The sequence below is a fragment of the Cygnus olor genome, chromosome 2, assembly GCF_009769625.2.
Source record: "Cygnus olor isolate bCygOlo1 chromosome 2, bCygOlo1.pri.v2, whole genome shotgun sequence".
Classification (NCBI taxonomy): domain Eukaryota; kingdom Metazoa; phylum Chordata; class Aves; order Anseriformes; family Anatidae; genus Cygnus; species Cygnus olor.
The window spans coordinates 141,756,293-141,771,656 of NC_049170.1; the positions used below are offsets into that span (position 1 = coordinate 141,756,293).

General features: G+C 38.1%; 1 protein-coding gene across 3 annotated transcripts in view; it reads right to left on the bottom strand.

The window, feature by feature from the left end:
• The window catches only part of ANGPT1 (angiopoietin 1), a 187,088-nt gene that overhangs the window by 94,223 nt on the left and 77,501 nt on the right, over positions 1 to 15,364 (bottom strand). For all 3 annotated transcript variants that reach the window (XM_040546736.1, XM_040546738.1, XM_040546737.1), the window contains 2 exons: positions 4,942 to 5,097; positions 754 to 875 (listed from right to left, as the gene is read on the bottom strand). In XM_040546736.1, the coding sequence (XP_040402670.1) occupies positions 754 to 875; positions 4,942 to 5,097 (278 nt within the window). The remainder of the gene's footprint in view (positions 1 to 753; positions 876 to 4,941; positions 5,098 to 15,364) is intronic.

Below are 15,364 nucleotides of genomic sequence, written 5' to 3' on the forward strand. Positions count from 1 at the left end.
TGTTTGGATGGTTTGGCTGTGCTGTCAGTGCATCAGCTGCAACGCACCCCAGTTTAGGAGCTAAACTAAGCCACTGTTGATGTATGAAGTTAGCCTCACAAATGCTGAATCCATGGCCTTTGGAGGAATCACAAAAATACTGTAACACAGAAAGGGAAACTTCACAGCTTGGTAAGTTATGTGCTGCTGAAGAGTTGGTGTATTTTTATTTTTCCTCTCTCTTCAATTTCAGCATAAATCCAACGTGTTTATTGTTCACTTATTTTCTAAATAAAGCATGGCTCCAAGAATGTGATACAGAATGAAATGTTATACTTAGTGTAAAGAGAGAGATTCCTCTTGGATCTTCGTGTTCGTTAAATTTAGATGCACTTCTGAAGATTTTCTGTTTCGTATAGATTTTTAAATTAGGTGATGATATCAAAATTTATTCTAGTCTGCTTAAAAACGTGCATACGAGTTATCCTTGTTTTTCAGTAGCAGAAGTTATAGTCATATGATTGAATTGTCATGAAACAAATTGAGATATGAACTTACAGTGCAAACAAAAAGCAGCAAATGTCAACTTGCGTTTGTCATAAGGAGCTAGCAGAGTGTAAGTTCACACCCTAGCTCTTTTAACCATTGCATAAATATTACCTGTACTTACCATATTTGCTTCTTCTATTCCATCGGTTGCTTGGAACAAAGTATGCACAGACCACTTTATGATGAACAGAGAAAGAGTTTAAGAGATCAGCTACTCATTCTTACCTGTTCTTCTCATGAATTTTCAGAATTTCATGCGTCTGTTGTAGCAGCTGTTTTTCTAGCTTGTATGTTGACAGTGAATTTTCTAGTAGCTGAATTTCAAGTCTGGATGTTTGATTTAGCACCTTAGGGATAAATTAGAAACATTAATGTTTATATTGTCCTGGTTGTGTTGCTATAGCAACACAAACATTAATGCAGTCATTTCACTCTGATTTGATGATTTGTCAGAAATGACCTTGATTTCTAAATCCTTTTTTAACCTCAGCAGCTCAACTGGTGCAAATTAACTCAATCAAGCTACACTGATATGCAACAGCTGATAGTCTGGCACCCTGTTTGCTGTAGAAAAATACTAGGCTAGCAGAAGAGGGAAAGGTGACTGCCAAATAAGCTTCATGTCACTGGGAAGAACAAGAGGCATGCTTCAGACATGCATTCCTACAAAGCATGCTTAAACCAGAAGAGTGCAAGAGCACTTGGATTCAAGCCAAAGTGTTGAATCCGCTGTTTTATAGATGGAGTTCCTACTTTAGCTTTCCCCTGAGATCTCTCTTGTGTAGTGTTGGCAGAAGTCTGGTGTCTGCCTATGTTATCACTACTTGCCCTCTTACACAGATTTTTAAGATGAAGGCTGTGATCTTAAACATTGCTTTATGCAATTGTCTTTCACCTTGGGGTTGGTCTGTATTAATATCACAAGTTTTAGTAGGTACATCAAACCAAAAGAAGACTTTCAACCAGGTGAAATAGTTCAAAAATGAAAAGAAAAAAAAAAAAGCAATATCATTAATTAATGATGGTTGATTTTGCTGGTATATCATCTTTCATTATATAAAGTCTGGACAAGTATGTATAAATAGTTTTCATAGGTATGTGTACTAACAGCAGCTGAGATGTAATCACGTCTGGAATTGAACATGACTTCTCTTTAATGTTAATGGAACCTATCAGACCTTCTGGAAAAGCCAAGAATCAGTCTCATCATAGGATTATATAGTATATAGTAAGATTTTCTCATACATGCCTAATAGGAACTTACGTTACAGAACATGAAAAAAAAAAAAAAAAACCAAACAACTCTCGATCTACATAGTGTCTTAATTTTGTCTGAAACTCTTGATGCTCACAGAGCAACTAGAATTGTCCTTTTTATAGGATACAGTGATTGAAAAAAATTGGAATTGATCAGTATGCAGCTCTTTTGTTGTTTGAGATGGATACATCATCACCACAGTTTCAGAGGGACCTGGCAGGAATTGATGGTTTACTACAAAGGTTGGCAAGGGTTAAAGGTGACAGGAAGGCACCTATAGATTTCCTAAGAGTACACATCTGTGGAGCAGCCTACAAGATTTCAGTGCAGTTTCAGGTGTAAAAGAAAGTCTAAAGGGAACCAGTGGGATTTTGGATAGATAAGGATTTGGGAGGGTTCAGTGAGATTTAAGGAGCCGTAGGCTCTGTATCTCGAGTCCATCAATCTCCTTGTTCTGGTATGAGTATTACATATTACAGGCAGTAATACTACAAGTATTACAAGTACTACAAGTGCTGCAAGTACTACATATTACAGACAAGAGATTATGGACTGCCTTTCTCAACCTTATATCCTGCGGACCTTCACATCTTTGCCAACATACTGTGTTTATGTGGCAAGGTTTTGACAGCACAGGGGCTGCAGGGGTGGCTTTTGTGAAAAGAGTCCAGGAGCTAGCTGCCCCATGTTGGACATAGCTAGTTCCATGTTATTCCAAAAGGGGCCCAACACTGGCCAGAGCTGAGCCAATGAGTGATGCTGGTTGTGACTCCGTAATAACATATTAAGAAAGGTTAAAAATGTTGTACAAGAGTAGCTGGGAAAGAGGAGTGAAAGAACTAACCCTGAAGACACCAAGGTCAATAAAGAAGGAAGGGGAGTAGGTGCTACAGGCACTGGAGCAGAGATTCTCTTGCAGTCCATGGAGAGTACAATGATGACACAGGTTGTCCCTCTGCAGCCCATGTAGGACTATGCTGGAGCAGTTATCCATGCTGCAGCCTGTGAAGGAGCCCATGCCACAACAGGTCAATGTGCCTTCAAGGAAGCTGCAGCCCATGGACAGACAATGCAGGAGCAGACTCCTGGTGAGAACTGCAGCCCATGGAGAGGAGCCCATGTTGGGGCAGGAGGTCTGGCAAGAGCCTGTGGGGAACCTGTGCTAGAGCAGTCCACTCTGGAAGGACTGCACTGCATGATATGGACCCATGGTGGAGCAGTTCTTGAGGAACTGCAGTCTGTGGGAGGGACCCACGTTGGAGCAGTTCATGAAGGACTGTATCCTGTGAGAGGGACCCCACACTGATAGTTCTCACTAACCTAATCTGTTATTAGTTGGCAATAAATTACATTTATCTTCCCCAAGTCGATTTTGTTTTGCCCGTGATGGTAATTAGTGCATAATCTCCTGTCCTTATCTCCACCAACAATTTTTTTATCTTACTTTCTCCCCCTATCCTGCTGAGGGAGAGGAGTGGCTTAGTGGTCCCTTGGCAATCAGCCAAGGTCATAACCTGCCACAGCCATGCAACTGTCTACCTCCATCATTGCCAGCAGGAGCAGTTCACCTTCTGGAGCCACCTGTACCACTCTTTTCTGAGTACTAGTAGAGCCAGGGGCTACAAGGACTTTCTCATGCTGCTGAGAGAGGCAAGGTAGGAGATGCTGTCACTGAGTTGGAAGTCAGAGACAGGACTGCAGCAAGGTGGATACCCACTGGTAACTTAAGCATCTTTTAAATTCTTCAGCTATAAGTACAGAAGAAGGAGGAAGTTGCTAGTGGTGCCTCTACCATGAACTGATTCCTCAATGGGAAAGTGAGACATCGACAATGCAAGTTACCTGCTTGAATGAGGGAACAGCAAATAAGTACTCAACACTTATAACTATGTAGGTCTTTGGGAATATAAAAAGAGTTCCTACACCTCCCTTTTTTTTTTTTCCTGAGTGTATGCTATTACGTTCCATAGAAGGTCTTCACAGCTTATACTTCCATTTAGATATTCTGTTGAATTTAGATGTATTTATTGTATTGATTTAGATATTCTGTTTAAATACTTTCCCCAACATTCTCATAAGTCAATATGCCATCTTTTCAAATTTGTGGTAATTAGAGCTTAACGTGTTACTTTAGTTGGTCTGCTAACTGAGATGAAGGAAAAAAAGGAACCTGCATAAGGCAGTGTAGCAACAGCTTGTACCTATCATTCCTAGCCAGAGATAATTAAAGCATCTGTCTTTCATAATTGCTGCTGTTTTTCAGTGTGCTGTAATGCAGTTACATAATAACATGGTAATGATATTGTAAACGTGAGTAAAAGCATTATTATCTGTCAAGAAGTACACATGCCACTGAAACAAACCAAATATATGCAATGAGTTAATTCCTGCACTTTAAATGAACAGCGAATGCATTTCAGCTGGTAACACAGCACATGCTAGGAAGATCAAGAGGAACTCAGCAAAAACTGGAAAAACAAGTATGCATCTTAAACTGATAGAAGTAGTCAAAAGGCAAAAAGCTGTACATATCATTGCAATAAGCCCAAAATGAAATTGTACTCTGCATTATAACAGTGATATGCTTGCCATTTGAACCAAATAAGTGATTTTGGTGCTACGAATCTTATGAAGATAGCTCTTTAAATTAATGCAATATTATACAATTTCACAGTAATAACAGATATAGAGTGCTTTATCAAGAAGCTTTTCCCTCTCTCTCCACAGTGTAAAAGCTACTGATTTACATCACATTTCAGCTGGAAACATCTTGTAGAAAGTAAAAAACTTCATAATAATAAGAGGCAAATAATAATGGAGAAGAAAGGCTCTATTTTAGCCTGAAACTCATTATTTAACTTGACACTTGTATCATTCACAGTTGGTAACTGAGATAGTTATTTAAGTCAAATGATTTAGTTTCCTGGCCTGTCCAGCCTGCCTTACACACACAGAGCTAAATATGCCAACCAAATGAAATCAAAGACAGACACAGAAAAAGTGTCAGCCATCACTGCTGTTTGTACCAATAAACAGAGAGTGTTTCTTGGAGCCCTGTGTTGAAAAGTTTTGTTTGGTGATTTATTAGAAAAGAAGGAGGATGGCGAAAGTTCTCTGCAATTAACAGCTTTTAGGAAACTGCTTCGGGAACATACCTGGGTTTCAACATCCGTGAGTTTTCTTGTCTGCTCTGCTGTCTGGCTGAGGAGGCTGGTCCCTATCTCGAGCATGGTGGCGGTGTGGTTCTGCACAGCATTCTGCTGCAGCTGCACCATCTCCGATTTCATGTTTTCCACAATGTAGTTCTCAAGCTGTAAAAGAGAAAGGGTTGTAGCTGTGGTATTTTTACCCGTTCAGGCCTTCTGGTGACATAAAGATGCATAGCTGGCATTCTTGCCAAAGGCAGAAATTTCAACATTTTCAGGGGGAGTTCTGCTGACCCTGTGACCAGGATATGGACCTGACGATTTGGGTAACCCCTTCCAGTCTCTGAGTCCCCATGTTTTCCCAAGTATCACAGCCTGCTGGTATGAGCTGTACCAGATCCTGCCTGCCTCCATGTATGTCAAGATCGTAACAAGTATTTCTGGTAAAGATGTCATGGCAGTTCCAAAATGCCTCCCCAAAAGAGCAAAGTTCACCACAGGGAAACTCCAGATCCTACTGGTGCATTGTAACATGCTTGTGAGTCCTTACTAGAAGAGATCTTACCTACCTTTTCTCACAGTCATTCAGCAACATGATTTGTTACTGGGTTAGATTCTCACATACTGTTCCACAAACTCATCAGTGAAAGCAGCTTAGTGTAGCTATGTCCTCAAAATTGTAAAGGAATCGAGACAGTGTCACGGGAATAAGAGAAGGAAGTTGTTCAGCAAAAGACATAGAAAGCTACTTTGTTCCTTTTCTTGTATTGTCTCAATACTGTTTGGCTTACTTTTACATTCAGTTGAAAAGAATCTGAATTAGAACTCTAAATAAACTGAGCACCCCCAAGGAAGGGACGATTTTTGCTTATGTTTGCTTTGGTTAACATAGGCAGAGTACTTTCCTTCTAGATACTTAGGCCCTGGCTCTGCCATAAAAGATTATAAATCCATGACTAGTCTACATTATGATGAGATTGTTTCTTACATATCTAAGTGTTGTTCTGGCATCTTGTTTGATGTGCTCCACAAAGTATTAACACAGAGAAAAGTGGCTTGGGACATTGGCTGCAATACATTCCACTGAAATCAGCAAGAGTTCAGCCAATTTACACCCAATGAAGACTTGGTCCTATGTTTCCTTTTGTGGCTGATCATGTTTTTTTTTTTTTTTTTTTTTTTTATTGTTAGCTGATTCCAGACTTAAGCAACCGCTCTTTACCTAATAATTTTAATCACGTTGAACTTGCTTCTGCAGCGGTAAGCATGTTTCATTATGAAAGGTAAGCTGCACAGCTAAATAGTAAGAACCAGATGGAGTTGATTTAAAGACTGAAGAAAGCAGGAGTCAGATATACAGTGTGTGATTAATAGGAAGGGCTACTTTCATCTTATCTGTAAGCATTCCTGTGCTGATGGGTAACTACTGTAGATGTTCTGATGAGCCATGTCAGCTGAGGTTACAAGAGATTTCTTACAAATTTGATCATTTATGTGCACCTCTTATTAGTTTTAAAAGCATTTTTACAGAAAAAGAGCACTGCCACACTGTAAGGTGTTTTCTGAATGAGTAAATTATTTTTTGGTTTTGTTTGCTTGTTTTTTTGTTTGTTTGTTTTTTTTTTTTTTTTAAAGCCCATTTTTGGAGAAGCACTTAATGAAGCGCTTAATACACATGATGGTGAAAAACAAAGTAGAAGTCCTAGTTTCAGACCACAAAAATGTTTGCTTGAATTCTCAGGTGACCACTCTGGGCTAGAAACCTGCAGAGTGTTTTAATTGGTGGGGACAAGTTATTGTTGAATATCCTGATAAGTATTTAAATGAGAGTTAACAGCCAAAGAAAACTCTAGGTTCTGCAAACCAAAGTCTGCAGTGGATGTCTCCATTTTCCACTGCAAGTGTAAGTTCACTGCTTTGTTGTAGTTTATTACTGAGATGTTACAGATATTAAGCTGGTTCAAGGGAGATATTACAAATCTATCATATTTCTATGCCATGCTTTTATGTTCTGAAATATTCTGCCTGTATCTCTCTTTTACATCAGATATTGTATTTTTAGCCATCCTTTGTTTCTTGGTGGTTTTATAACCAGTAACTTTATTTCTACATTATTCCTTGGTTGCAAATAACCCCTGTGGAAGAACCCCAGAAAACTGGATGGTTGCTCTTCTCCACACTCTGATTCAGATACTGGAACACCTGAACAAGAAGTTCAAATTTCTCTCACAGCATTAAGCTCCTGATAAAACACAAGTTTTATTTTATTTGGCCTTCAAGTTCCGCCCATGATGAAATACCAACACATCATAAATTTCCTTATATCTGTTGTCTTCTTTTTTTCACATAGGACCATAGCACATAAGTGTTGTGGCTGTGCAGTACATGAATTGTTAGTCTGCAGCTTTCTGAAACTGCCTCACTTACTTTATGTAGGCCGTGTGATGCATGTGTGATATGGATGTCTGAAAAAACCTGTGCAAAAATATAGTGGCTATACTTATTAAACATCAGAAATCAGAAAATTTCACACATCAATAAAAAGAAATGGGTAAAAGGATTTAAATGTAAAAAGACAAAACATATTTATAATTCTAACTAAATGCTTTGCTTGTTACTTTGCTAAAACTACAGAAAGATTTACATTTGAAGTATATCACTGCATCTGTTTGGAGCTGCAGCAAGTTTTGCCTAGCAGGAACACAGGCATAGATTGAGGCATATTGTAGTCTAGCACATTCCCCATGGTATCCAGTCTTGGGCAATTGCCCTTGGTTACTCACCCCTAAAACACCCTGTGGTTTAATCTGAGACTGTCTCATTATAACAACAAAACTGATTTTCCTGTTACAGAATTACTCATTAAATGCTTTTGTAAATATTTGGTGTTCAGTAAACTGCCACAATAGTTTCTGTGAGCACATCTTAGGAGTACCAGGAGCTGTTCAATCAGTAAGGGGAGAGTGGAAGGAAGACTAAAGTAATGTAGAGGTTCTGTTACGTTAATTCCCTTTCCTTTCTTTGCCCAATACTTTTAGTTTGCTTGGTGGATTTATTGGTTGCAATACTGGCCCTGCTAAAATCAATGGCAAAATTCCCATTGACTTCAATATGCAAAGATTCCACCTATTATTTTTATTGCAGGAAACTAGCATTTACTCGGTTCATTATGGCAAAGCACACAGTTTCATCTGAGCCTTGCCTCATTCAGAGGCTTTGTATTGAGTTTACTGAACCTTAGACTTAGCTTTCTTTGTGATTAGTTAACAAGGATAGCATCCATTTAACAGGTGATAAAAAGATCCTTGAATGCTGGCTTCACAGAAAATGTCACACACAAAAACCCATTCACAGGAGTAAATCTAAGAATGCTTAGGGTCTTAAGTCTTCTTGAAAATCTATTCATCCTATAATTAAGTTAAATCAGTTTGTCCAGATATTCTGCATTAAACATTAAATATATCTTTTCAGATGAATCTTTGTACATTTGGATTTTCAAATCCATATACTACTCGTACTTATTTCAATTACTTTTTGCAGAAGTGAAACAGAATTCTTTTCTGCATTCTTTACCCCCCATCTCACCCTTCCCACTGTATGGCTTTCTAGTGTGCATTGATATCCCTGTTATTAATTCGGCTGCATCTGCTTTCAGTAAGACTCATAACATTGTACAGGAGTTTTCAGTAATGAAGAATTACTGGTGGGATGCATAATAACGTTATAACATTCTCCGAAATAAAACTGTCAGACAGTTCAGTGTTATTGTTTAATAAACATTCCAGAGGATTATGCATTAAAAGTATCTAGCTTTTTCTGGACAATGTTTATTGAATAATCTTCATAGAAACCACCCAAACACTAACAGAACTATTAAAATGGAAACTGCAACTTAGTGCCTAAGTAAATGATAATGGTTTGTGGCAGATGGCTTATAAATAAAATAAGAGGTTTTTCTTTTACTTTGATCAAATACTGTTGGTCCCATGTAATTATATCATAAGGTCTGCTATGATATCCAGATGACATTAGGCTTTCATACAATGCATTTGCATGAGAATGCAAGTTAAAGTAACAATAGACTGCTTTCCCTCTCCTACTATTAATCTTATAAAACACAGCATTTGTAACAGTAGAAAGACAAGAGACTAGTGACTTTTTGTAAGGTGTTTTGTTGTCTTGCTTTCCATACCAGAAGATGTACAGTAATACTGTACTAGCAAACAATGAAAGCTCATTTATTCTTTCTCAGTTTGTCTGTCTGAGGGGGGATCATACCTCCTCATACCAACAAAGTGCCTCAGGGAGTCAGATTTAAAACCAGCATTTGCAGTAATAGAGATAATTGTATTTTATAAATAGGCAAAGAGCCTTTGTGGGAATAAGCTGGAAGAATTTCAAATATACGGAATACCATAGAATTTCTTTGAATTTTGCAGCAGCCAAAGGGGTTAGGAAGGAGTTTATCACTGAGAAAAACAATCCTATTGCTGTGGTTTGACCACAGGACACCTATTTACCATAGGATAGTTCAGCTGGAAGGGACCTACAATGACCATTTGGTCCCACTGCCTCACCTCTTCAGGGTCAGGCAAAAGTTAAAGCATATTAATCATAAAATGGTTTGGGTTGGAAAGGACTTTAAAGATCATCTAGTTCCAACATCCCTTCCACGGGCAGGGACACCTCCCACTAGACCAAGTTGCTCAAAGCCCCATCCAACCTGGCCTTGAGCACTTCCAGAGATGGGGCATATACAGCTCTTCACTGGACAACTTGTGCCAGTGCCTCACCACCCTCTGAGTAAAGAATTTCTTCCTTATATCTAATCTATATCTACCCTCTTTTAGTTTAAATCTATCCCCCCTTGTCCTTTCACTACACTCCCTGACAAAGAGTCCCTCCCACCTTTTCTGTAGACGTCCTTTAGGCAATGGAAGGCTGCTGTAAAGTCTTCCCAGAGCCTTCTCTTCTCCAGGATGAACAACCCCAACTCCCTCAGCTTGTCTTTGTAGGAGAGGTGCTCCAGCCCTCTGATCATCCTCGTGGTTCATCTCTGGACTCACTCCAACAGGTCCACGTCCTTCTTGTGCTGGGGGCCCCAGAACTGAACACAGTGCTCCAGGTGGGGTCTCATGAGAGCAGAGTAGAGGGGAAGAATTACCTCCCTCAGCCTGCTGGCCACACTGCTTTTGATGCAGCCCAGGATATGGTTGGCTTTCTGGGCTGCAAGTGCATATTGCCAGGTCATGTCATTTCTCCTGAACCGATACCCCCAGGTCCTTCTCATCAGGGCTGCTTTCAATCTGCAGATCGCCCAGCCTGTATTCATATTTGGGATTGCCCTGAACCAGGTGCAGGATTTTGCACTTGGCCTTGTTGAACCACATGTTATTCTCACGGGCCCACCTATCAAACATGTCAAGGTCCTTCTGGATGGCATTCCTTCCTTCCAGCATGTCAGCCATGCTGTTCAGCTTGTTGTCATCCAAAAGCTTGCTGAGGGTGCACTTGATCCCACTGTCCACGTTGCTGACAAAGGTGTTAAACAGCACCCATCCCAACACCAACCCCTGAGGAACACTACTCATTACTGACCTCCATTTGGACATTGAGCTGTTAACCACAACTCTTTGAAATGCAGCCATTGAGCCAATTCCTTAACCACCAATTTGGTCTATACATCAAATCCATGTCTCTCCAATTGGAGACAAGGATGTCATGCTGGATAGTGTCAAATGCTTTGCACAAGTACAGGTAGATAAAGCTGTAACCTTTTGTAGAGGGCCATCAGCTTTGTCAGGCATGATTTGCCCTTAGTGAAGCCGTGTTGGCTTTCACTTATCACCTCCTTATTTTTCACGTGCCATAACCTAGTTTCCAGGAGGATCTGCTCCATGATCTCTCCAGGCACAGATATGAGACTGACTAGCCTGTAGTTCCCCAGCTCTTCCTGTTTTTCCTTTTTAAATATGGGTGTGATGTTTCCCCTCTTCCAGTCAGTGGGAACTTCACTAGACTGCCACCGCTTCTCAAGTATGATGGACAGGGGCTTTGGAACTTCATCCTCCAGTTCCCTCAGAACCCACAGACATATCTCATAAGGTCCCATGAACTTGTGCACCTTTGGGTTCCTTAGCTGGTGTCAGACTTGACCTTCTCCTACAGTGGGAGGTTCTTTACTCTCCTAGTCCCTGCCTTTGCCTTCTGGAGCCCAGGCTATGTGGCTAAAGCATTTGCTGGTGAAGACTGAGGCAAAAAAGTCATGGAGTACCTCAGCCTTCTCCATACCCTGGGTGACCAGGTCCCCCATTTACTTCTGGAGAGGGCCCACAATGCAAATCAGCCATTGGTAAGCTAAAGGGAAAACTTCAGATGGCTGATATACAAACTGGACTCACAGAAGAGACTGTTGGAGTATCTGGTATATGAAGCCTTCACGAAGAAATCATAGCTTATTAATTATACTTTAATATCTGTGGGTTTCAATTCTAAAAGGAGCCCAAGGGTTAACACAGCAACTCAAAAGTAGCTGAACAAATATTTAAGAATTGGCTGTAGAAGGTATGTATAATCATTTTTTTTTAATACAGTATACCCAAACTTCTAGCCTTAAGGCAGCAAAAAAAGTTTTCATTTTAAAATCATTCCCTAATGATAGTAGTTTATTTGCATATTTATTCAATATTTTGTACTTGCGTTTCTTAATTTCTTACTTTCTGTAATATTGTGACTCATAAGTTTGACTTATTACTTAGATAACTTTTTTATTTTAACCCTAAATCACAATGATGTAGTTTTCTGAATTCTATTCTAGCAGAGAAACAATGACTTGCAGAGTGTATATATGCTCCAAACCTCTTCATGCTGAAATTAATATATGCATTTCTGAAGTGAAGCTTTCATACCATTATTTTTCCCAAACCTAGTCTTCTAAACACTTCAAAGATCCTTTGCCTTTGTGAAGACCGAACCATTGGCATTTCATATGTTTACTATCTGGTTATAAAGCATAATTAATAGAGATTTACAATAAAACTGCCATCAGGAAAAAATGGTGTTTGATAATATATGTTTAATTTATAGCCTGCATAAGATCTATATAGAAAACTGTGAATATATCTTCATATGTACAGCACACCACCACAGATAACCACTACTTGTTTTGTTTAGTATGTGACCTGTGAAACCACAGCTGCATTCTTGGCATGCAGAGGCCAAACAGTTCCATTCAGCTGAGTGATATGTTCTGTAATCCAGGTGACTTCCTCTATACTGATACTTGTCCTCATGGTGGCTGAACTTGGTTTCATAGCAACCTTCAACTGAAACCTTCAGTTAAATAAAAGTTTATTATGAATGTAGAAGAATCTTTCAGCTACATAATATATATAAATATATACATACATAAGGTTTTCCTTTGAGAAAAACTAAAAGATGACCAGGACCAGACATTTTTGTCAGAAGAAATCAGGCATAACAAATGTAAAAGATTATTCCAAAACACATGAAGTAACCTTTCTCCTGCATCCAGCATCAGTGAATTGTCAGCAGGAATTTTGTCTCTGGATCTGAATGTTGGATTTCAAGAAAGATGTATATTATTTTGGGATAGTCTTAGGAAGATGAAACACATCTATAACTCCAGAAGACTGAAAGAATTAGGAATGCTTAGCTTAATAAAAAAGCTAATAGGAAAGTAAATGACTACAAGGACATAAGGATGCAAAGAGAAAGAGAATAATCTGTTTTCCATATCCATGAAGCTGCAGTAAGTGAAGTATATCTTTTGCAGTTAGGAGAAAACTTTTCTAACAGTATAGGTAATAAAATACTAATAGGATTTTTTTCTGGAAAGCTGTGAGAACTCCATCGCTGGAGTTTTACTTTTAAAAGAATTCTTTAGGTAAAGAACAGGCAGACTAAGTGGTATTTTATGGTTCTTCCTTATTTTTCATTCTTCTAATTATTATTATTATTATACTTCAGACCTATGCTTACAGACTTAACATACGGAATCAAACACTATAATAAAATCTTCATTGTACTGGGAAGAAGTTTGGAAAACTCATCTCCTAATAAAACTTTTAGAAGGAAGTCAATAAAAAAGAGGATTAAAATTATTTATTAAAAACAACAAATTTAAAAAATATACTAAAATAAAATTATATAAATAAGAGGGATTGTTCTGTGCAGACCAAATCAACAAAATCAGGCAAGTCACTGAGGATGTTTTCTGAATGCATGTATATACCTCAATAGGGATGCAGTCTGCAGACCCATCTGAGAAAGTATTGTGTGAACCATTTCTGCAACCATAAAATAGCAGCTCTTTGTTGTACTCAAGTTACTTCTATTAGGCTGCTTTAGAAAAGACAGTCTCTAAAAATCAATCAATGTGTGGATACTTGAATGTGTCAGTGGTGGCTTGGCATCTCTGTACCATGTTCTGTTACACAGGAAAGTACATAAAATGTAATGGGTAATAATAGATAATGATGATGGAAAAATGCTTTACATTGTATGCTATCCCACTGGAATCCTGGGAAACTGGAAACAAAAGTATTTTTATTAAGCACTGTACTTAATATGAATAGAAATAGTCCTTGGTATAGCAGTCAAGACATACATGGAACACAAAGTTCTTTGTTTCAAGACACCAGAAGACCTCACTGGTTAGACTTACTTGGTAGTATAATATTTAATATATGGATAATTTATGGAAGCAAGAAGGTTGAGTTTTACTTCCTCATCTGGCATATCAAAGACAGTGTATTGACTTAGGCCAAGTATTGATTTTACTGGCCTGATAATTCTATCTGAGCTTTGTACTAAAGTATCTTCAAGCAATCTTTCCAATTTGTTTTCAAAGTTTTATAAAAAACATTCTAAAAGCTTTCCTTCTTTCAAATAAAAAAACTAAAATCAATATAAATTGAATTTATTTGTCATTTCAAATGTGATTAATTTCAGTTACTACAAAAGCAAACACTTTTTCAATTTCAGTAGCTTTTATATGAATATTAGATTTCTCAGTTTTTTAATCTTAAAGCTTAATAAAGTCAATAAGCAGCATAACTGAGAATCATATCAAATATTATTAAATGTTCCCATAAGGAAGCTACTTATAGCAAGCAAATTAGAACAATATGTTCTTTTTTTCTACCGATTAATAATATTTCTGGTTCAAAGAATTATCCAGTTTGATGTTAACCTTTACCAATCTTATACAGGGTCAACCATATTTTTCTTTCCTGATCTAACTTTCCAAGACACTTAATTCTATAAGCTAAACTCATTTATGATTATACAGTTGGCTGCAAACATGACCTATGCCCAATACACACTGGAGGGGAAGGTATAGTTGTAGAAAAGGCAATGTCTGCCTTCTTGCCCTGAACAAATAAATGAACCTCTGGGGGAATTTCTTAAAAAATATTTTTTTATCAAACTGTGAAACTAATTAATTTTCTTTGGCGAAGATACATTTGGTTAGGAGCAATTTTCAGAATGACTCATTTTGTAACAACTTCTGTGTAGCAGAACATTTAGACAACTTCTGGGTCATTCCTGTAGAACATATGGCTTACAGTCAAAATTAGCTTCACCAAAGTATCTCCTTACTACATGATATAAGGTTCTTAAAAAATGTAGTCTTCAACTGCATAAATGGTTCTGGTTGCTATAATGCACTGCCAGCTTACAGCTAAACTTTCAGTGAACCTGCAAAGCTGTAGTATCATTTGGAGTCTATATATAACTTTTTATTTGAGTTATAGGAGGTAGTATAATGTTTTAATATTGTATTACTAATTTATTTTTAATTCTGCTTGGTTTCTTACACTCATCACTATGACATGTGAGCATATTGTTGGTATTCTGTGTATGAAACACTTTTCCAAGAATGGTTGCAAGATTAAGACTAAACTGCATAGCGTTCTAGTCTGTACAAGCTTTTTCTTTCTGTAGTGGCTGATATAAATATTATAGAATAGGAATGTCTTTATTCACAAGAAGGCCTTCAGCTCATACATCCTCTCTGATGAAGAAATCACAAACCCATTTTATTCCATTTGTCTATCTTTCCTGTGTAATTGTAGCTTCCTTGGAGAATACCCTTCTTCTGTCTTTCATCAGTGCGTGATATATGGTCTCAAAGTCAGCTGAAGCCCATGGACATTGTATTATGATGATGCCAAAAATCTACAGTCATAATTTTGGATCTTTATTGATTTTGAAATCATAAATGGGAAGTTTAGATTCACTAAAACTACCTTGAAAGTACTGTAATTTCTGTTCATATGGAGCTACAAGAATGCAAGGGCCATCAGACACCTTCCCTACTGTTCCAGGCAACTACTAAGCCACAGAGATCCATAAAATATGCACTCCCTGTGTCCCACCAGCCTTAAAGCTCTTGGCAAAATTCGTT